At 52.1% G+C, this 21,330-nt stretch overlaps 1 protein-coding gene and 1 long non-coding RNA gene across 3 annotated transcripts; both read left to right on the top strand.

Annotated features, from left to right (window-relative positions):
• The first annotated feature begins 6,529 nt into the window (after positions 1–6,529).
• On the top strand, positions 6,530–8,157 carry LOC118881437. Its single transcript, XR_005016528.1, has 4 exons — positions 6,530–6,640; positions 7,262–7,360; positions 7,454–7,537; positions 8,011–8,157. It is a non-coding gene; the product is annotated as an uncharacterized LOC118881437 (long non-coding RNA).
• A 3,568-nt stretch (positions 8,158–11,725) lies between these two features.
• Positions 11,726–20,998, top strand: ZNF500 (zinc finger protein 500). 2 transcript variants are annotated; one of them, XM_036824999.1, is made up of 7 exons: positions 11,726–11,912; positions 12,578–13,075; positions 14,671–14,854; positions 15,058–15,125; positions 16,123–16,231; positions 18,107–18,220; positions 19,235–20,998. In XM_036824999.1, the coding sequence occupies exons 2-7, from the start codon at positions 12,674–12,676 to the stop codon at positions 19,858–19,860; spliced, it is 1,503 nt and encodes a 500-aa protein (XP_036680894.1). In that variant the 5' UTR covers positions 11,726–11,912; positions 12,578–12,673; the 3' UTR covers positions 19,861–20,998. The 2 variants fall into 2 exon arrangements, with proteins under 2 accessions (XP_036680894.1, XP_036680893.1); XM_036824998.1 differs by having other exon boundaries at positions 16,120–16,231.
• The last annotated feature ends 332 nt before the right edge of the window (positions 20,999–21,330 follow it).

Below are 21,330 nucleotides of genomic sequence, written 5' to 3'. Positions count from 1 at the left end.
GGCGTTTTGTAAATGACTTCTTTGAGCTATCCTCAAATAAAAGTATTGTTCTTTTTAAAATAGTGTGAGACTCTCAGGCCCTCAGGAGTCTTGAAGACCTGGGAGGGCCTGCCTTGGACGACCAGCGCCTTCTGCCCGAGAACCAGAGTCAAGTTCCAAATCATGCTCTGCTGTCCGTATCAGGCTCTGCCGTCTGTCCCAAAGCCTCCCTCCTGCACGGGGTGTCGTAAACACTTAAAAACTCCTCATCTTTGCCATCTTCCCCAAACTCTGTGCCCCACACTCCTGCCTTCCCTTTTGCCCCACCCTGGCAGACCAGAATGGTGAGAAAACAACTCCAACTTTGGAGTCTGGCGAAGCTGATGTGAAAATCCCCGCCCTGCCACTGACCTTGTGCGATGTGACCTTGGGCAAGTCACTTACTCTTGTGGGCCTCAGTTTCCTCATCTATAAAACTGGGGTGATACTATCGCTCCCACAGTGTTGTTGTGTGGACAAAACGGAGTGATTCAGGGAATGTGCCTGCCACCCCTGGAGAAACAGTTCTCAGAGATGACAGGAACAGCAGAGACCACGGGTACAGGGCAGAGGCTGTGCCCACAGGGTGTGTGAGCACTTCCCAGGACTCTCTGGAACCCTCGAAAGGAAATGGACTTCACGGAAGCCCACATGGTACACCCAAGCTCCCCTAGGGCGCAAGCAGGCGGTGAGCATTCGGGAAGTGACCATGGGGAGCAGCAGTGGTATCCTAGCTGCCGGCCTGCACGCTCCTGGTCACTGGGGCAATCTTTTTTTGGGGGGGGTGGGTATTCCAAGGACAGCTGGTCCTGCTCTCTGCTGATGACTTTACCTCCAGTTCTGGAAGCTCTTGCCACGCCCACAGTGATGCTGCAGCCCATGCTTGGCACAGATTCAGTTGTGTCCCCAGTAACAGCCGTGCACCGATTTCTTCTGCATTTCCTGACCTGGGTCAGCTGGGTGAGGGTGAAGGCCTCAGCTGACACATCTTGGGATTCCCCAGGCCCAGCAAGCACGGATTACAACTCCAGCTCTGCCGCTTTTTAACTGCAGGACTTTAGGACTTTAGACAAGTCACCTGACATCCCAGAGTCCACTTCCTCCTTTGGAAAACAGGGACAGCATCGCTGACCTCCTACTTCAGGGTGTGTGAAGACAAGCCTGTTCACAGATGCCCGGGTCCCATAAGGAGCCATTTTACTGATTGTTTTGTTCCGTTTTGTAGGCATGGAGGGGGGCGGTGGTTTCTTTTATGTGGTACACTAATCAGGTTCATGTCATAATGATACAGTCATCGTATTAACAATAGTGGGCATTTTTTAAAATGGGGAATCACAAAATGAATTCCCATGTACCTGGTATAATAAAATATTCCCCCGATTTCACGGACGAGAATGTTCATAGCAGCTTAATTCATGATAGCCTATAACCGGAAACTGCAAATGTTGGGTGGCAGGAGAGTGGATAAGCTATGGTAGAGTCACACAATGGACCGCTCCTGGGCAATAAAAATGAACCTACTACTGATAAACACAACAGCATGGGTGAGTTTCACAGACCTAATGGAGAGTGAAAGAAGCCAGCCAGCAAAGAGAATGCACCCTGTGGATGCCCTTTTACAGAGTTCGAGAACAGGAAAAATCAATTGAAGGTGATGGAAATCAGATTTGTGCTTTTGGGCAAGGGCTGGGAGTGCCGACTGGGGTGGGGCATGAGGGAGCCTTCAAAGAATTGAAAATGACCTATATTTTGATCTGGGCGAGGTTACACAGGTGTACAGCTTTGTAAGGTTCTTTGAGCCATACCCTTCAGATTTGTGCACGTTACCATAGCCAAGTTATACTGCAAGTATAAAAATCTTAGATGGTGAAGAGAAATTTTAAAAAATTAAAATAGGAACAGTATACAACCAATAATGCCTGCTTAAAAATTAGTACTGCAGTTATTTACAATTATTTATGAGAATATTTGCTAGGTTTCAATATTTCAAGAATGCAAATTCCCAATAATGGCTATTTTGTTGTTGTTGTTGCTGCTGCTGTTAAAAAAGCACATTAGGGGCTTCCCTGGTGGCGCAGTGCTGAAGAATCCGCCTGCCAGTGCAGGGGACATGGGTTCCAGCCCTGGTCCGGGAAGATCCCACATGCCGCGGAGGAACTAAGCCCGTGTGCCACAACTACTGAACCCGTGTGCCACAACTACTGAAGCCCGTGCGCCTAGAGCCCGTGCTCCACAGCAAGAGAAGCCACCACAATGAGAAGCCCGCGCACCTCAATGAAGAGTAGCCCCCACTCGTTGCAACTAGAGAAAGCCCGCACGCAGCAACGAAGACCTAATGCAGCCAAAAATAAATAAATAAATAGGGGGAAAAAAGCACATTAAGGGACTTCACTGGTAGTCCAGGGGTTAAGACTCTGTGCTCCCAATTCAGGAGGCCCAGGTTCAATCCCTGGTCAGGGAACTAGATCCTGCATGACGCAACTAAAAGCCCGCATGCCTACACTAAAATCCGCATGCTGCAACGAAGATCTAGCACGCGGCAACAAAGATCCCGTGTGCCGCAACTAAGACCCAGCGCAGACAAATAAATTAATTAATTTAAAAAAACAATCTCTGTGAGATTTATCCCTCCATCATTCTGTTGATCGACATTGAAACTGTTTTTAGGTTTTATCATTACAAAGAACACTGCTCTGAACAGAGAGGCAGTCTTTATTATTTACAAAATTAGCATATATTAAGCCTTTATTATGTGTCAGGCATTCTATTGCCTATTTAAATCACAACAGTACCTTTCCCAGGTGTTACTATCCTCATTTTACTAATCTGTTATTCTTACCTTCTCCCTCCTTCACCCCAACCGAATCAACCCCAGGGCCCTGTGTCTTCTGCTTCAGGAATCTGGGTCAGATCCCTCCTTCTATGACTACCACCATCACTAGTATTACCTCAACTCCGGGCCCCAGGAGCTTCCAGCTGCTCTCACTGCTCCCCTCTGGTCTCCCTGAGATCTGTACTCCACAAAGCTTCCTCTCCTGTCAGGACACTATCCTGCTTAAAACCCCAAACTCTATTGGTTTCCCCTTGCTCTTAGGATATAACCCTCAATCCTCACAGGAGCCGCCCAGGCCCTCCTGCTTGGTCTCACCTCTCCAGCCTCATCTCCCAAGCTTGGCCCCCCGCACCAGGGCCACACTGGTCTCCTTTCTGTCCCGCAAATGCACCCCGATCTCTTGGGCCTCAGGACCTTCACACCTGCGGTTCCTTCTGTGTGGACCCCTCTTCCCCCATTCCCCAGGCTAACTCTAAGATACCTTCCTTCCTCTGCTCAACTGTCACGTCCATCCTAAGAGGGACAGGTCCCCTCTTCTCTATCCGTTTGGCAGCATTTACCAAAGAGGTGACTAAACAATTATTTGTTCAATTATTTGTCCGCTGTATGCCTCTCTTTGTAGAACGTAAGTTCCATGAAAGAAAGCGCCTGCTCACCACCGCCGCCGAAACCCCAGCACCTAGCAGAGCTGGCAGAAGTGATAGCTCATATGTGGCTTTAAAAAATGTATGTATGAAAAAAAAAAAAGTATGTATGAACGGATGAAAGGATTTTGAACGACTTAACCTCCCCCATTCACACGTGGAAACTGAGGCTAAGAGCACACAAGGGACTGGCCCGTGGCCTCGGCAACGACAGTCATGCCCAGAGGCTAACGCCCCTTCTCCCCAGCCCCTCGCAAGGACACCTCCAGGAAAGACCCTCAAGCCTACGTGACCCCGCCCCGCCCCAAGGAGTCCCCTGGGTATCTGCCAGTCTGACGCGGCGCGGAACACGCTGGGAAAGTAATGCGGCCCGCTCCCCGATTCCGGCGCCCGCGACTTCGCTTCCGGCGGGCACAGTCCTCGCGCGAGGCTTTGGGAAATACGCGCGAGACTGCGGTGGTGGGTCCGTTCTTGGTCTCGGTCGCTGCGCAGCGGACGTTGTCCTTGATTGTGCGCTTGCTGCGTGTGGTGAGCTGCTGCTCCTTCCCGGGGGCGGAGGTTGAAACTCGGGGAAGGGCGGTGACTTGCGTGCGGCCGCAGCCTTTGGGGCAGAGGCGGGACTCGAATACGGACTGCCTCCCCTTCCTGGCCTCTTTTCTCTGTGGCGTCACCGGGCGCGCTACAGAGCGAGTTCAGCCAAAAGGACAGGAAGAGAGTCAAGTGTAGCCGACTGAGTCAGGCCTTAGGATGTCTGCGATATTATTACTGGCTAGGGTGGATTAACCCGGGACTTAGGAGCTGTAGTTCTGGAATCAAGAATTTGTGTTCCAGGGACTTCCCTGGTGGCGCAGTGGTTAAGAATCCGCCTGCCATTGCAGGGGACACGGGTCTGATCCCTGGTCCGGGAAGATCCCACATGCCGCGGAGCGATTAAGCCCGTGCAGCACAACTACTGAGCCTGCGCTTTAGAGCCCGCGAGCCACAACTACTGAAGCCCGAGTGCCTGGAGCCCGAACTCTGCAGTAAGAGAAGCCACCGCAATGAGAAGCCCACGCACCGCAACGAAGAGTAGCCCCCGCTCGCCGTAACTAGAGAAAGCCCGCACGCAGCAGCAAAGACCCAAAGCAGCCAAAAATAAATAAATAAATTTATTTAAAAAAAAATTATGTTCCAATCCCATTGCTGTCACTTCCTAGCCATATGATCCCCCGTGGGTTCAATACCTAAAACTCAGAGATTAAGGGTTGTTTTTTTTTAACCTGTAGAGATACAGTACCTCTGGCGTTACTAAATTAGGAACAAACGGAGTGCGAATGCGTACTGCCTGGCGATCAGAAATTGGTGGCCATTATTATTGTATCAGGAAGAAGCAGGCAGGACAAGGAATTGGGGTTAGAAGTTGTTGGGGTTTTGAGGAGGGAGGGCTAGGCCTTGACATGGGAGGCCTTTATCTCCCAGGCAGAGTGTAGGCAAAGGCACTTGGCCTCTCTTTTACAGTTTTATTGTGGACAACTTCTGCCTTTGGAACCCCCAAAGGGCACGTCCTGCTTCTCCAGAGCACTCTTCTCTGTCAGGGATAGGGAGCCGGGTTACCCCTGGAAGTGGTGGCAAAGATTCTTTTCTCGATCAGACTCTATTCAGGCTCCTTTGAACTCTCTTCTCAACTAGGCCCTGACTTTTGGGCTTCCATGTTCATCTCTGCATTGTTCACTTGTAGCCAGTTTAGCCAGAACCACCTGCCCCCACCCCAACTGGGTTCCTTATCCTCCCGCATCCCTCAGGTGATTGATGTCTGATCACCCTGGCCTTCCTTCAACAAGAAACCCCTCTTACCCTGATGCTTCCTTTTGTTAATTTTCCGATGCCTCCCCCCAGCCCTGCACCTTGGCTCTAAGTTCCCACCTTTCCTTGTTGTATTCAGAGTTGAACCTGATCTCTCTCCACTGCAAAATCCCACTGCAGTGTAACAGGCGAGAACCTTTGTATTCTATTACAGGTTAATCACTAAAGGGATGATGCCTATAAGCTTAAATTATCCATAATGGCCCATCTCTAGGAACCCTGCCTCCCAGGTAATGAGCATTAAGCTAAAATACCTTTGTTTAGCTCACAGGAAACATTCCTCACCAGACCCACCTGTGAATGACTGAAAGAAATTAATACATCCCTTCCGGAGGCTAGCCAGAACCAGGAAATTTTGACTTTACTCCCTCTCCTTTTAGTGTAAAAGAAGTCTGAATTCTAACTCAGGCAAGATGGTTCTTTGGGACACGAGTCCACCATCTTCTCAGTCTAACAGCTTTCTGAATAAAGTCGCTGTTCCTTGCCCCAACAACTCGTCTTTTGATTTACTGGCCTGTTGTTCAACAAGCAGTACAAGCTTGGACTCAGTAACCTCAGTGGTCCCTAACAAGTGCCATGAATAATTTTTTTCTTTAGAAGTGGTGAAAGAAGCCCATTCCTCAGCTGTGCCTCTCGCTGTGTGTCTGTCTCTGTCTCTCCTCTGTGTGGTTGGCTTCAGCCCACAGCAGATTTCTTGGAGGAAGCTGGACATTTTATTTCTCTTCTCTTAGCTCTGGCCTCCTCCCCTTTTAAGAAAGCCTTTGGAGAAAGTACTGAAGCGAAGGAGATGCTGGCTTCCCTTCCTGAGATGGAGCCCAGGTGAATGAATGGTCCTTTGTCTAGATATCTTCTACCCAAAAGAGCAACTGCATTGCTCTTTCCCCTCCCCTGGTGTGTTTTTCTTCATGGCACTATTACCACCTGCATCATTTTTTGTCTATGTATACAGGCATACCTTGGAGATATTGCCAGTTTGGTCCCAGACCACCGCAAAGAGGAGAATATCACAATAAAGTGAGTCACGTGAATTTTTGGTTTCCCAGTGCATATAAAAGTTAGATTTACATTATACTATAGTCTGTTGAGTGTGCAATAGCATTATGTCTAAAAAAATGTACATACCTTAATTTAAAAATACTTTATTGCTAAAATATGCTAACCATCACCTGACAATGCAGGGTGGCCACAAACCTTCAATGTGTAAAAAATGCAATATCTGCAAAGCTCAATAAAGTGAAGTGCAATAAAACGAGGTCTGCCTGTACATCCTTGTTTGTGCCAGACACAGCCCAGAAACGTGTTGGTGAGTTTGGTTTATGTCACACAAGATTTAAACCCAGTTTGGGTCTACATTCAAAACTGGGAATTTTCACCTAAACATCCAGATATCTGGTTTCTGGGGAGTGATCAGATTGGCAGGCAGTGTGGGGCCTGCATCCCCCACTGCTTCCCGTGGCCTTGACACTGAGGCCTTGCACCTGCTCCACCTGTCACGATGGCACTGTTGTGTCTCTTGTAGAGAGAAATTCCCCACGTTCACATCACTCTCACACACGGTAATAGAGAAGAAAGACCAAGAGGGACACGTGTTTTAAGAAAAATGGGAGAGAGCCCATGTCTTTGCGGAAAACAAGAATATTCCAGAATGTTTGGTGCACAAATGCATGTCTGTGTCGAAAGCCCAGTCTTGCCTTCCCCGCCGGCCCTTGTTTGAGCAGGTGTGGGTGGTGGTCTGAGGGGAATCTTTTGCCGTTCCAGGGACTGGTGGTGTTTGTGGGTCTGGCTGTGTGCTATGGACTGAACTGTGTCCCCCCAGAACTCATGTTGAAGCCCTAACCCCCAACGTGACTATATCTGGAGACAGGGTCTATAGGAGGTACCTAAGATTAAAGGAAGAAAGGGATCACTGTCTCCTTCCACCAAGTGAGGACAGAGAAGTCACCATCTATGAGCCAGGAAGACAGTCTTCACCAGGAACCGAATCTGCTGGCACCTTGATCTTGGACTTCCTGCCTCCAGAAGCGTGAGTAATAAATGTCTGTTGGTTAAGTGCTCAGTTTGTGATATTCTGGTACGGCAGCCTGAGCAGACTATGACACTATGTGTTTTTTCCAAGAGAAGGGTGTGGATCTTCACCCTATTCTGAGCCACATCTGGGCCGACCGCGAGCAGGGGAGTTTAGCATACGTCATCCCCACGGGTAAGGATTTCTGAGCATGCCTGGTGGGCCTTGATTCCCCTTCTTCCTCCACACTCTAGCCTTTCTCCGTGATGCCTTCATCCTACAGGCAGCTCTCCCTCAAAGGAATCATCATGTTTTGCACGCCTGTTCTTACCCATCTGCTTCTTTTTTTTTCTTTTTTAACGATTTATTTATTTATTTTTTGGCTGCGATGGGTCTTCATTGCTGCACGTGGGCTTTCTCTAGTTGTGGCGAGCAGGGGCTACTCTTCATTGCAGTTCGCAGGCTTCTCATTGTGGTGGCTTCTCTTGTTGTGGAGCATGGGCTGTAGGTGCACGGGCTTCAGTAGTTGCAGCACGTGGGCTCAGTAGTTGCGGCACACGGGCTCCAGAGCACAGGCTCAGTAGTTGTGGCGCACGGGCTTAGTTGCTCTGAGGCATGTGGGATCTTCCAGGACCAGGGAATTGAACCTGTGTCCCCTGCATTGGCAGGCAGATTCTTAACCACTGTGCCACCAGGGAAGTCCTACCCATCTACTTCTCATTTAACTTGCTGGCTGCAGGGAAAAGACAGATAAAGTTTCAAATGCTGGGTGGTTCGAGGTGTAAACAATGGCTATCTCCTGCCTCCCTGTTAATTGATGTATCCAAATGTAAATGTAAATGTAATCCAAATGTAAATCAATAAATTGATTTATTGTCTAAAATTGAATAATGGAACCAAAACGCAGCCAGACTCCAAGGAGAGATTTCACAGCATTGCACAGCAAGCCCTCTTATCCTTCATCCTTTCTGTTGATGAAAATAATAACAAAACGACTACTGTTTACTGAGTGCTCCTATGTTTCACCCTAGAGCAAAGTATTTTAATGTGCTGTGTCACTTAACTGTAGTAAGTATCCTCTGGGAAATAGGTACTATTAACCCCCATTTATATTATTGTCGGAATCAAGTTTGTGATAAGGTTGGGCAGCAGAGTTAAGTGTCTGAAGAACAAATTACACCCCATTATTTATTCAGTCGTTCAGCAAATACTTACCGAGCATCTACTATATGCCAAGCAGATCTGCCTAGTGTGCCGAGAAAACCAGAGGGGCCCTGGTTTCCCACCTCAAAGGAGAATCTTGGGACAAGACCAGAGTCTTCCAAGATACAGTTTGGATATTTACTCCAAGACAGAGCTGTGATTACCTGGCTGGCATTCAAGTTTGCGTTCAGGGGAGTGGCCTGAGCAGCAGGCTCTGGAGCGTGCGTGCCCAAGTCTGTCTTGGCTGTTCTACTTTCCTAACTGTGTGGCCTTGGGCAGGGCTCTGCCCCTCTCTGAGCCTCAGTTTACTCATCTAAAACGTGCATCATAATGATATCTACACGATTGTCATTGTGAGGATTTAAGTAGCACGGTAAAAACACAAGCACCATGGACCTAGGAAGTACTTAAAAAACATTAGCTTTTATTGTTAGCTCACAAAGGCCTTAGAAAAAGTGTAAAAAGCACCCATTACGTATCAGGTTTTGAAAACTGTAGTTCTCTGATGACTCTTCTAGATAATTTAGTCAAATTAGCTAAACTGTTTGACTTGTACTGAATTGTTGGTTCTCAGTCATTTGGACTTTGGGAAATTGCTACCAAAGATGGCCCACACTTGTAAAGTGCTTGATGGTAGACCATCTCTTCCCAGCCATAATTAAGTCATAAGAGTAACTGTGAGCTGAACCAACACCCACTATGTGATTATGGATCATGTACCATCAGCCTGGAGATGATCTTCCCCTCTGTCTTCAGAGGAGGATCTACGTGTGCCTCTCAGTTGTTTGCCAACTTCTGTGAGTGTGAGGCTGCCATTTTAACTCGAACTGTTTTGTAAACTCCATAAATGCTATGAAAACAAGCTACATTTATAAGAATAAACAGTGGCATGTGATTATACATATATATATATATAAAACTGTAAATACTTTTAATTCAGACTGTAAACGATGCTTGGCACCTGAATGAGTTGTGGACCTCTTACAGAAACTTCACGGGCCCAGGCATCCAAGATCCACAAATCTTGAGGCCTGCAGACTTCATCCCAGTGTGGTTACAGGTCATGAGCTGATGTTTATGGGGCATCTGTTATGTGCTAGACATCATCATAGGTCCTTTACAAACATAATCCAATCGAAGCCTGTCTGTCAGCTCTCAGAAGTTGGAGCTATGACAATCCCCATTTTACAGACGAGGCAAAGGTAAGGCTTACCCAGTTAGTAAGTGGTGGTTCTGAAGCACTGGTTTGGGTGTACGTCAGGGTAGGCCCAAATTCATCCTGGTGTATGCTGGTTATGGACTGAATGTCTGTGTCCCCCTCAAAACAGAATTAAGAAAGAAATCCTGGGCAAAGTAGAAGTTTAACCTTTAAATCTCTGTTGGCTCTACTCACTGAAAACTGCCCAGAGAGGAGAGGGCCAGGACTACGTTAGTCAGGCCTTGGTCACTTCATGGACTTGCTAACTTGTGTATATCTGGCCCCGAGGAGATGATAAGAGTCGCAAGGCCAGGGCCCCACCGCTAACCAGGAGGCAGTTAGAAACAGGAAGTTGTGTGGCAGCTTTGAAAATGCTGGTGTCCCCACACCTGTCTGCCCCTCCAGACGGAGCCGAGAGTGTCTCTTCTGTTTTCCTCCTTTTCCCTCTTCCACTTCTGTCTGTCTCTCTTCTTCCTCCCCCACTACATACCCATCTGTGACTTCTTCAAATTACCCCTTTCCACGGCCTCCTCCTGAGGACGATGGAATGGCAGGCTTCTTGTGTTTGGCTTGAGTGCCAGTGCTCTGAATGGCTCCGCACCTTGGTTCCCTCTAAGATCCCGGCTCTCCTGACCCGTTAACTGATGTATCCTCTTGTCTGTCTAAAATTTAATAATGGACCCAAAACACAGGTTCCAAGGAGAGATTTCACAGCATTGCACAGCAGCCCAAGATTATAAGGCAAAAATGAGGCATATGTGGTCCTGCCTTTCCTCAAGCCCCACCACAAGGCTGTCCTGAAATCTGGCATCTTCCCTTAAAAAGGTCCTGCCTTCCACCGGGGGTGTGTGTGTGGGGGTGTCTCCAGAACAGTGGTTCTGCAGTGGTTTCTTGTTCTGCCTGTGTGCTCACAAGAAAAACTGGATATTGGACGTAGGGGGAAAAGTGGGATGTGAGAGAGAATGAAGAGTAGAAATGGAAGGAAAGAAAGAAGCCGGTGGGAGGGTTGACTGAGGCGCTAAGCCTGAGGATGCCAAAGCTGAAAAACTCAGGGGTTGGCTGGTTGTTAGTGATGATGTTTATGGAGCTCTCACCACTAGGCACACAGCTCTCACCATGACCCTCTTCCTGCTCAGACCTCCCTACCTGCCTACACCTCCCTCCCCCAGGCTCCACAGGGACACCAAGGACTGACTGTCCAGTTCACCTCCTGCTCATCGTGCCTGCTTGGCACAAAGCAGAGCCCAATAAATACATATTTGTTGATCAAATTAACAGATGAAGAAATAAGCAATTGATAACGAAGATGCACCCAGCAAGAACTTTGTGAGTCTTCATTTTCCAGTCTCTAAAATTAAGGAGTTGGACCAAGACAGACACCTGGGTTCCAACCTCACCCCAGTTCTGCACTTACTGGGTGTTTGTGACCTTGGGCAGGTCATTGAACCTCTCTGCACCTCGGTTTCCTCACCTATAAAATAGGGATAATAGTACCCCCTTTGTTTCAAAGATGAACTGATTTAATAATTGCAAATCGCTTAGAACAGAGCCTGGCACATACATAGTACTATGTAAGTAAAAAAGTAAATTTCCAGGGTCCCTTCCACCGTGGAGTTCCTCAGGCCTGGGAGGGTGGATGGAAGAGAAGCAGGGAGAATGGCCCAGAAACTGCGGAGCCTCGCGCATGCGCACTGAAGTTGAAGGAACAACCGTCTCCTGCAACTCCTCCCAGGACCCATCTACCCCGGGCCGCGGCTCAGCCAGGGGATGACTACGTTACCCACAGTGCATCTCGCGGACTCGCTACGTATCTCGTTTCTATGCCTGACAGTCGGTTCAACCAGTAGTACGAGGACCCACAATGTGAGTAGTTACCCACAATGGCTCCCATGGACCCGCCTACCCAGGCCCTTCTCACTCTCCACAGCCGGCCAAAGGCGCGAGGACTACATTACCCACAATGCTTCTAGTGGGACGCCCACGCGGCCTCGTTCTCGAGCTCGACGCCGGCTCAGCCTGTGGTCGCCGCTGACTGTCCCGCTTCTGCGTTCTAAGGGTTTTGGTCCTCGCTTTTGGCCCGCCGAGCCCTCCACGTCCAGTGTACCGCTCCCGTCCCAACCTGCCGCTCCGGGCCTGCCCCGAAACCCCCCACGAGTCTCAGCGCTACCGGTGAGTGCGGGCGCGGGCGCAGGGTCCCAGCTTGAGCTTCTTTCCGCGGCCCTCGCCCGCCGGAGCCTAGTTTGTGCCCGGCCTCGGTCACCGCTCTTCCTCCAGCTGAGGGGACGAGACGGGAGAGCAGCCCAGCCGGGGAATCCTGACCCTCACAAGACCCTGGAGTTGGAGAGGCCTTGGTGACCATCCATTCGGTGGGGCCCGCGGATGGGCTTCAGGCTCCCGAAGCCCGAAATCGGGGGTCAGATTGGGACAGAATCTGCGTCCTCCTGGGCAGAGGGGGCTCTGGTTCTCATCATATTTCCAAACGGACCTCATCCAAAAATGGCCAACTGTAATATTGAAAACTCAGCGTTTCTAGAACTCTGACCGCGTTCCAGGCACTGTGCTAAAATAAACTATTTTCCCGTTTAGTTCTCTAAGCAACCTGTGTGTAGGTGGTGTCAGCATTTCTTCCTTCACATGAGGAACTGAGACCCAGAGATTAAGTACCTCTCTTGGGAATTAGAGGGTTAGTAGCAAAGACAGTTGGATTTACTTTAACTGTTTCTTTCTGCCAGTGAGGGCACGTTGGCCTTGGGGCTAGGGCAGGGCCTTATGGGTTTCAGACGCTTATCCAGCCCCAGTGCTGCACCCTGCATGACTTTATTGTCTCTCCACAGAGCCCTGGAAACATCTTCCTCAGTGTCTGGCCAGAGGTATAGGGAGAGACAGGTGAGAGCTCCAGGCCACAGAAGGAGCAAGGCCCACCAGGAGCAATGGCGACCTCTCCCGGCTTCCAGCACCCGCCACCCCTGGAGCAGGATGAGATCCTGATCGTGAAGGTGGAAGAGGACTGCTGCTGGGAAGAGGAGCCCTCCCTGGAGATTGAAGACCCTAGCCCTGAGACCTTCCGCCAGCTTTTCCGGCTCTTCTGCTACCAGGAGGTGGCCGGACCTCGGGAGGCCCTGAGCCGCCTCTGGGAGCTCTGCTGCCGCTGGCTGCGGCCTGAGCTGCGCACCAAGGAGCAGATCCTGGAGCTGCTGGTGCTGGAGCAGTTCCTGACGGTGCTGCCAGGGGAGATCCAGGCCCGGGTGCGGGAGCAGCAGCCAGAGAGCGGTGAGGAGGCCGTGGTCCTCGTGGAAGGGCTGCAGCGGGAGCCCAGGAAACAAAGGCAGCGGGTGAGGTGGGGGGCATTTTAGCCCTGAGGTGAGAAAACGGGGCCCTGCTGCTGAGGTCTGTGTTTGTAGATTCCTTGGGCTCCGGAGCCGTGGCCAGCCTCGGTCACTGGGAGTACCTGGGGCTGGCCAGACACTGAATTGAAGAAGGCAACTGCAGAGTGTTTCTCAACGTTGGCCAGCGTGTGTCCACCCGTTGATTAACCACTGTAGCCCCGCTAGCCCTTTCTAAGCTGTGTGGATTGGTTTGTTAACACCATCCCAATGTAGGCCAGATGCAGGTTTTGATGGGAGAGAGTTTGGAGACCTTCTAAGGCAGGACCTTGGGAGTTGAAGAGATCCCCAAAGAAGGAGAAGCACTGGGAAGAAAGACCAGGTGTTGGTGGGTGCCCTGGTTAGAGCCCGCAGGTGTTCCTCAATCTCTCTGGGGCTGCGCCATTCAATACAGTAGCTACTAGCCATGTGTGTTTTTTTTAATTAAAATTAAATAAAATTTAAAATGTAGTTCTTAAGTCACACTGACCACATTCCAAAGGCTGTCATCACACATGGCCAGTGGCTATGCCCTGGACAAGGACAGTGCAGGTATGGGGCACTTCCATCATTCTACAGAGAGCGCCACTCTAGAGCAAACTCAGCTCCTTCTAACCACATCTGCGGAGTACGAAGTCTTTTACAGATTTCTCCTGCTTGGGTCAGATTAATTCCTACTGATTAGATATTTGGCAAATTCTGCAGGTCACCTTTCTCCCTGTGGCAGTGTCACTGGCCACACAGTGCTGTTCTTTTGCATCTGGCAGGATAGACCCCCCCAACCCTCCCCGCCAAAAAAAAACCCCAAAAAACTTGACCATAAGGTGAGTTGAATGCATTAAGCACATCCTGCCTTCGAGGTGGCCAACAAGAACCCAGGAGCCCTTCTCAGCCCTGCCAGCCTTGGCGTTTGGGGTTCCCGTCATGGCTTTCCTCTGTCACTGGGCACCCTGTAACCTCCGGGGACTGTCTCCTCTCAGAGGTGTGGAATTTTGAGCCTTAGACAGGGTCCCTGGTGCTGGTTTCAGTTCCCCAGGGATGTATCTTGTCCCTAGTACTGTTACAGACGTCAGTAAACTCTGAGACTAAGTTTTTCTGATTCACCTTCACTGAAATTAGGAAATAGATGATTCCAGAGGGTTTGTAGATGATGTCAAAAAATGTAGCAAGTGCAGTAACTCAGGCTTCCAAAATGAGACCTGATTTGGGGCCCTTCTGGCCCAGGTCTTTCAGGAGCACTAAGGAAGGAAGGGTGAGAGTGTGACGGTGACAGCAACACAGTGTGATGGGAAGAGACCGCAGAGTCTCAGGAGTGGAGCAGGCCTCCCTTTCCCCAGGTTGGGAGCCTGACCTCTTCCTGGGTCACATGCCTTCTCCCTGGGGTCTGACTGGAGGGAGGTGCTTGGAGGGTCGCAGAGGCCATCAGACACGACAAGGTGGACCGGTGGTAAGGCAGAGCCTGGCAACAGGGTGGCCAGGGTGCCCGAGACAGGAGGGATGGGGAATCCTGTGGGTTTCCTCCTGACCTTCTGGGAGCTAGTGGGCAGATCTCTGTCTGTACGCAGGATCCGGAGGTACTCCCTGATGACGCACTGGCCCACGGGACAGGGGAGTGGTTCTTGAAATGCCAGGTGGAGGCCCAGCCAGCAGAGCTGTCTCTGGAGGAAGGGGCTCAGCATTCCAGCCAGCAGTCCCCAGCCCAGCTGAGCCACAGACCAAAAAGAGGCCCCCAGCTCTGGCCAAAGACGGGTGAGTAGCTGCCCCTCTTGAGGAAAGAGACGCCCTGCACAGGGGAAGGGAAGGGAAAGGAAAGGAGTGTGGCAGGGGGTCAGGCTTGTGTGCCTGTGGGGTGGGCAGGCTCCCGGCCGGGTGAGTGTTGATGGGGAGCAGCTGGACGTGTCCAGCCTTCACCTCCATGTGCACGGGTGGGTGACTCTGTGCTCTTTCCCCAGGCCCAGCGGCCTCCCAGTGTCAGGAGACGGCGGCACTGGCCACATCCTTCCTTTCAGCCTGGTCCCAGGTGAGTGGCATTCCTGATCTGCAGCATCCCCGTGTGTCCGGTGCTCTTGTTACGGGGACACTTCTCTTGCATGGTCAGGTCTGTGGGTTTCCAAGACGGATCTTCACCTCCTGGGAAATCCTCCCTGTTCTCAGATGCCACCTGAGTATTAGGTGTGCCCTGGAGGATCCTGGAGTCTCAATGGTGAGTTAGGGCAGTCACTTCAAACCCAGCTGTATGTTAAAATCTCCTGGCATCTGGGTAAAAATAGATTTTTCCCCCAGCCCTGGCCTGGAAGCAGAGTCTCCTTTGCTTGTTTGTTTCAACTGCAGCTTTATTGAGATATAATGCACTTACCATACAATTCTCCCATTTAAAGTATACAGTGTTTAATATATTTACAGAGTTGTGCAGTCATCACCATAATCAAATCAATTTTAGAACATTTTCATCACCTCCCCAAAATACCCCACACCCATTAGCAGTCACTCCCCCCTCCCCCTCCCTCAGCCCCCTGGCAGTCACCAGTCTTTCTGTCTCTGTGGATTTGCCTTTTCTGGATATTGTTTTCTTGGGTGTTAATCGTGCTCCCAGGTCAGTCTGGTGCTAGATTTGGGAACCACTGGCATAGAGGCATTCTGAAGTCCCCAGGTTACCCCATTTGGGTCCTGGGGCTGGCTTGAGCTGAGGCAGGGCATGCTAACTCGTGTCCTCAAGGAGCATGGGCCCCAGTGGCTGGGATCTCAGCAGATCCAGATGTTCCACGCAGCACATCTGTCCACACAGTCTCTGGCCCTGCAGCAGTTGGGGCAGAGCTTGGTGGTGACGGTGTCCTCCCAAAGAGCAGGATCCAGCTGTGTCTGAGCCAAGCTTGGAAGGAAGGGGTGCATAACAACATACGGAAAGGGAAAGGTTGGGGAGGGGAAGAAGTAGGGGTAGGTAAGCAGGACCTGCCATCATCACACAAGTGGAGGGGACAGTGAGCCCACCAGGCTCTGAGTGAGCTGCGTTCCAGCAGGTGCCGGTGACCTTGGAGGACGTGGCCGTGTACCTGTCCCAGGAGGAGTGGGGGTGCTTGGACCTGGCTCAGCAGGACCACAGCTGCGACATGCTGCTGGAGGATGAGGGTATGTGCAGGGAGACCCTGGCTGTTGTCTGTCAGACACCGGCTTGTGTCTCTGATGTGGGTGAGTGTCAGGGAGGGTGGCTGCTTCTCTCGGGCTGGCTGTGGTGTGTGCTGGCCTCCAGGACCCGAGGCCCAGGCCACCTCCCTGCTCAGCACCTTCCCTGGCTCCCCCCGCCTACAGGAGCTGCTCCAGCAGGTCTCAAACTTTAGTGGCCAGAGGAATCACTGGGCAGCATATTAAAAATAGGAACTTGTGGGCCTTGTGCCCAGGGGTTGCTTTAGTGAGCTGGGGGCATTCCCTGGTGAGTCCTAGCGCTGGGCAGCCCTGCACTGCCAAGGTTGCTAGTGTCCCATCAGTGTCCCATCTGCAGCGGGGGCAGTGTGGCTGCTTGCCCACATCCCAGGCAGATGCCCAGAGCTGTCCCGAGTTCCTTCTTTCACTCTTTACCCACACGGTTGTCCAGTGTCAGTTCAGCCTTTGTGCCGTCCTTGGCCCCCATGGGCAGAGCTGCTCTTGGCAAGGCCCTGCCTGTCTACGGCCTCTCCTCACCACCCCACGCTGTCCCTTCTCAGCTCATCCTGCCACTTTTGACAGTTGTTCACTCCCTGAAATGTTTTTTAAAGGAGTTGAGATCCTGCTTTGTATCAGTTGGGGTTCTCCAGAGGAAAAGAACCATTAGGATATGTGTGTGTAGAGAGAGATTTATTTTAAGGAATTGGCTCTCACAGTTGTGGAGGCTAGCAAGTCTGAAATCCATACAGCAAGCCAGTTGGCTGGAAACCCAGGCAGGATTTCTAGGCTGCCGTCTCGAGGCAGAATTCCTTCTTCAGGAAACCTCAAGTTTTCTCTTAAGGCCTTCAACTGATTTGGTGGGGCCCACCCCCCAGCATGGAGGGTAATCTGCTCTCCTTACAGTCACCTGATTGTAGATGTTAATTACATCTACAAAATAACCTCCACAGCAACATCTAGACTGGTATTTAGGGAATTCCCTGGCGGTCCAGTGGTTAGGACTCTGTGCTTTCACTGCTGAGGGTGTGGGTTTGATCCCTGGTCAGGGAACTAAGATCTGGGAAGCCGTGCAGCGCGGTCAAAAAATAAAGATAAAAAATTGATTGAGGGCTTCCCTGGTGGTGCAGTGGTTAAGAATCCGCCTGCCAATGCAGGGGACACAGGTTTGAGCCCTGGTCCGGGAAGATCCCACATGCCGCGGAGCAACTAAGCCCGATTGCGGCACAACTACTGAGCCTGTGCTCTAGAGCCCGTGCCACCGTGGTGAGAAGCCCACGCACCGCAATGAAGAGTAGCCTCTGCTCTGCAACTAGAGAAAGCCCACTCACAGCAATGAAGACCCAATGCAGCCAGAAAAAAAAAAAAAATTGACTGGTATTTAACCAAACAACAACACTGTAGCCTGGCCAGTTTGGCACAGAAAATTAATGATCACGTACTTTCTTTTACATCTTCATTTATTCCAAACTAAGTGTCTGTAGAACAAATGAAGATGAAACCTTTCTATTGCCGCGAATACTGGCTTGCTGTGTGCACTGTTGCTGTCCCACTGCTCTGTGCTCTGTCCTGCTGTGTGTTGTAACTCTTGGCTACTTATCTCTGTTGTGATGAAATTCTGACCCCTCGGGGCATCTGGTTTCCCTCCCAGAGCCGGGGAGAGCCTTGGGCCCTGTTTTTCCTCACTTCCTCTCTCTCTGAGGAAGCAGTCTGCACAGAAGTAGAGCGCCCCCCACCTCTGTTGCGGCAGGGAGTTTTTCCCCGCAGGTTCTCCGGATGCCCCTTTGCCCTCACGAGGAGGAGGTTGCAGTCCTGTGTTCTGTCCCGGCCACACTCACACCCTCTCTTCTCTTTCCCCATGAGCAGGACTCCCCACTCCTGGGCCCTGTCTGACTGCCCAGGAGGGGCGAGGGCAAGGCCTGCGGGACCCAGCTTGTGCGGCCTCGGGGCTGAGGGAAGTCTCTGGCAGTGCTGGCTCAGGTGAGGGGGTCTGGGAGGAGACGGATGTCCCAGATGAGATTCTCCCCTCTCCTGGGCTTAGACCTCGGCGACTGTGTTTGTGGAGTTCAGGCTCAAGGGCTTAGAGCAAGGGTTGGCAGATTTTTTCTGAAAAGGGCCAGATAGTAAATAGTTCAGGTTTTATGGACCGTATGGTCTCCCTGGTGATGCCTCAACTCTGCTGTCCTGGCACAAAAGCAACCACAAAAGCAGTCACAGTATGAAAAGACACGGGCGTGGCCATGAAACTTCATTTACAAAGGCAGGCTCACCCGCCCTGAAGGAAAGGTGAGGGAGACAGGTGGCTTTAAGAAAGGTTTGGGGCTCGAGCAGCAAGAGAGTCCTACCACCTTGAGCTGGGACATGGCGCTGCACGCAGGCACCATAGGGAAGCCGCTCCCGAGGGAGACACGAGGGGCTGGGCATGGGGTCCTCAGGACACCCTGAGTGTCACCCAGCCAGCGGCACTCACTCTCTTGGGCCTACACCTGGGATGGAGTTGCTCAGTCACGTCACTCTGTGACCGTTGGAGGAACTGCCAGACTCAGTTCCTTTGTAAAAACTCTTACCAAAGGCCAGGGGTCTGGTACCATCCTGTCTCAGTTGTACAGATGAGGTGGATGTGAGCTCGAGCCCATGCCTGGCTTCCTGGACAAGCCAGTGTGGAGGCAGGAGGGGGCTGCGTGGGGGTGTGGGGTGGACAGCACCTCGGCAGGGACAGTTCCCGGCGCTGGGAGGGCCTGTCCTTCCCCCATCAGGTCAGTGGGCCTCAGCATCCTCGTGTAAATGGGACTGTCACAGTACTACCTCAAGGCCTTGTGAGTCTGCCTGTGGTTCTAGTTCCCGGAATCAGGCTCTGACTGATGCATCCTGCGGAGAGTGTGGAGGGGGAATTTGAAGGCACTTCTCTGTGTCAGGGGCCGCCCCACCCTGCCTCCCCTTTTCCCTCTCCCCCTCTCCGTGGAGCCCTCAGCGACTGTGCTTTCTCTGTCTCAGAGCTTGGGAGGCAGTTTGAGGATGGAGAGTATGCCAGGGCGGACGCGTCGATGAGAACACGGTGGGGCCAGGTGCTCCCGGGTCCGGGTCAGGGGCCCGGTCCGACCAGACCCCAGCGGCCTCTGGACAGAGGGGGGCCCCCTGGGGTCCGGAAGCCGCACACGTGCCCCGAGTGCGGCAAGGCCTTTAGTAAGACGTCCCACCTGACCAAGCACCAGCGCACACACACCGGGGAGCGACCCTACCAGTGCCAGGTATGCGGGAAGCGCTTCGGCGACCGCTCCAACTGCAGCACGCACCAGCGGGTGCACACAGGCGAGAAGCCCTACGCCTGCGCCCAGTGCGGGAAGCGCTTCAGCCAGAGCTCCAGCCTGGTCATCCACCGCAGGACACACACCGGGGAGCGGCCCTACGCCTGCACCGAGTGCGGGAAGCGCTTCAACAACAGCTCGCACTTCAGTGCGCACCGCAGGACGCACACGGGCGAGAAGCCCCACACCTGCCCGGCCTGTGGCAGGGGCTTCCGCCGGGGTACCGACCTCCGCAAGCACCAGCGCACGCACGGCGGGGAACAGCCGCTTCACAGACCCCAGAGGCTCCAGGACGCCCCCGGGGCCCAAGCCTGACAATTCGGGAAGCTGCCAGAGTCGTTTCTGTCCCGGAGCCAGAGACTCTGGTCTTCAGGCATCTTCAGACTCCGTTTGCTCCCGTAGGCCTCAGCATGAGGACACGCGGTGGGACATTTGGGGGGCCCAGGCCGAGGAAGGAAGCTGGGCCCTGCAGGTATATTAGGGTCTGGGGCAGCCACACAAAGGACCACAGCAGCAGGGCCGCTTACAGCAGCAGGAATTCTCTCACAGTTCAGGAGGCCAGAGTCTAAAATCAGGGTGTCTGCAGGGCTGGGTCCTTCCTGCAGCTCTGATGGAGGATCTGTCCCAGGGCGCTCCTGGCTCCTGGCGCTGCCAGCTGTCCTTGGTGCACCTGGGCTCGTGGCCACGTCACTCTGCCTCGCCTCCCCACGGCCTCTTCTGTGTGTGTCTCCATGTGTCATCTCCTCTTGTAAGGACGCAGTTGTTGGATTTAACTAATTACATCTGCAGAGACCTTGTTTCCAAGTAAGGTCACCTTTTGAGACTCTGGGTATGAATTTGGGGGGACACTTTTCTGCCCACTTTGGGGGAAGCCTCAATGGCTGTGGTCTCTTGCAGCTTTATGTACCCCAGCCTTACCTGGGCTTGGTCTCCTGTCTTCCCCCCCGAACCTTGCTGTACTTTCAAAATGTAGCCTGTTGGGGGCGGTTTCCAGTATCACAGTGGTTGTGAGTCACCTTCGCAGAGCCACGGCTGTTCTGTAGGATGGATGGCTGGTGCGGGAATGCTTCCCCGAGATCCCACCTTTCAACCTCCCCCAGCCCATCAGGAAGTCCCCAGGGTAGAGTGCCAGGGCTACCTTTGTTCCGGCCCAAGTGGCCGTGTCCCAGGACGCAGGCCGGCGTTGGTTGCCCCACTTTGAATTTCTGAGGTGGATGTGCCTCTCTGATCTGTTCACATCCATGGTCTCATAGTGGCTGAGGGGAGCAGTAAGAGGCCTTGTTTGCTTTAGTCATTAGTAAAGTTGTGGGGCAGCTCTGAAACCACTGGGTTCTGGAATGTTCCATCCAATTGCTAGACATATTTTTACCTTTCCACACAACCCAGGTTCCAGGGTGTGTGACCTGCTCTTCTCTGTTCCCTTAATAAATGACGTCAGTCCTTCTGGCCCCTGTGCTCTGTCCTGTGTATTCTCTGGAGAATGGGGCCGCCCAGTTTAGGGATGGTTTTTAACCTTGCGGGGCACGTACTATCCAGCCAGATCCAGCCAGGCCAGTGTCACCAACCACCCACCTGCCCCTCACAGGCTCACTTCTCTCACATCCAGGCTGGTGTTGGAGGTGGCTACCTTCTGCCACCTGAGAGCTGGGCCCATCCAATGCCTGTTCCATGACATTCTCTCTCACAGTCCTGTAACAGGACTTCATGATTCTCCTGCTCTAGATGGAAACTGAGACCCGAGAGCTTGAAGCACCTTGTCCAGGTGGCAGGACCAGCTTTCAACCC

The sequence above is a fragment of the Balaenoptera musculus genome, chromosome 15 (genome assembly GCF_009873245.2).
Source record: "Balaenoptera musculus isolate JJ_BM4_2016_0621 chromosome 15, mBalMus1.pri.v3, whole genome shotgun sequence".
Lineage (NCBI taxonomy): Eukaryota > Metazoa > Chordata > Mammalia > Artiodactyla > Balaenopteridae > Balaenoptera > Balaenoptera musculus.
This window is presented reverse-complemented; position numbering and strand designations above follow the sequence as displayed.

What these genes read in the sequence shown, in the direction of transcription:
- ZNF500 (XM_036824998.1), top strand. Translation starts at nt 12,674, where the DNA reads ATGGCGACCTCTCCCGGCTTCCAGCACCCGCCACCCCTGGAGCAGGAT. An exon ending in CCAGGAAACAAAGGCAGCGG is followed by an intron (nt 13,076 to 14,670) that starts GTGAGGTGGGGG and finishes GTCTGTACGCAG; the next exon opens with GATCCGGAGGTACTCCCTGA. An exon ending in CTCTGGCAGTGCTGGCTCAG is followed by an intron (nt 18,221 to 19,234) that starts GTGAGGGGGTCT and finishes TCTCTGTCTCAG; the next exon opens with AGCTTGGGAGGCAGTTTGAG.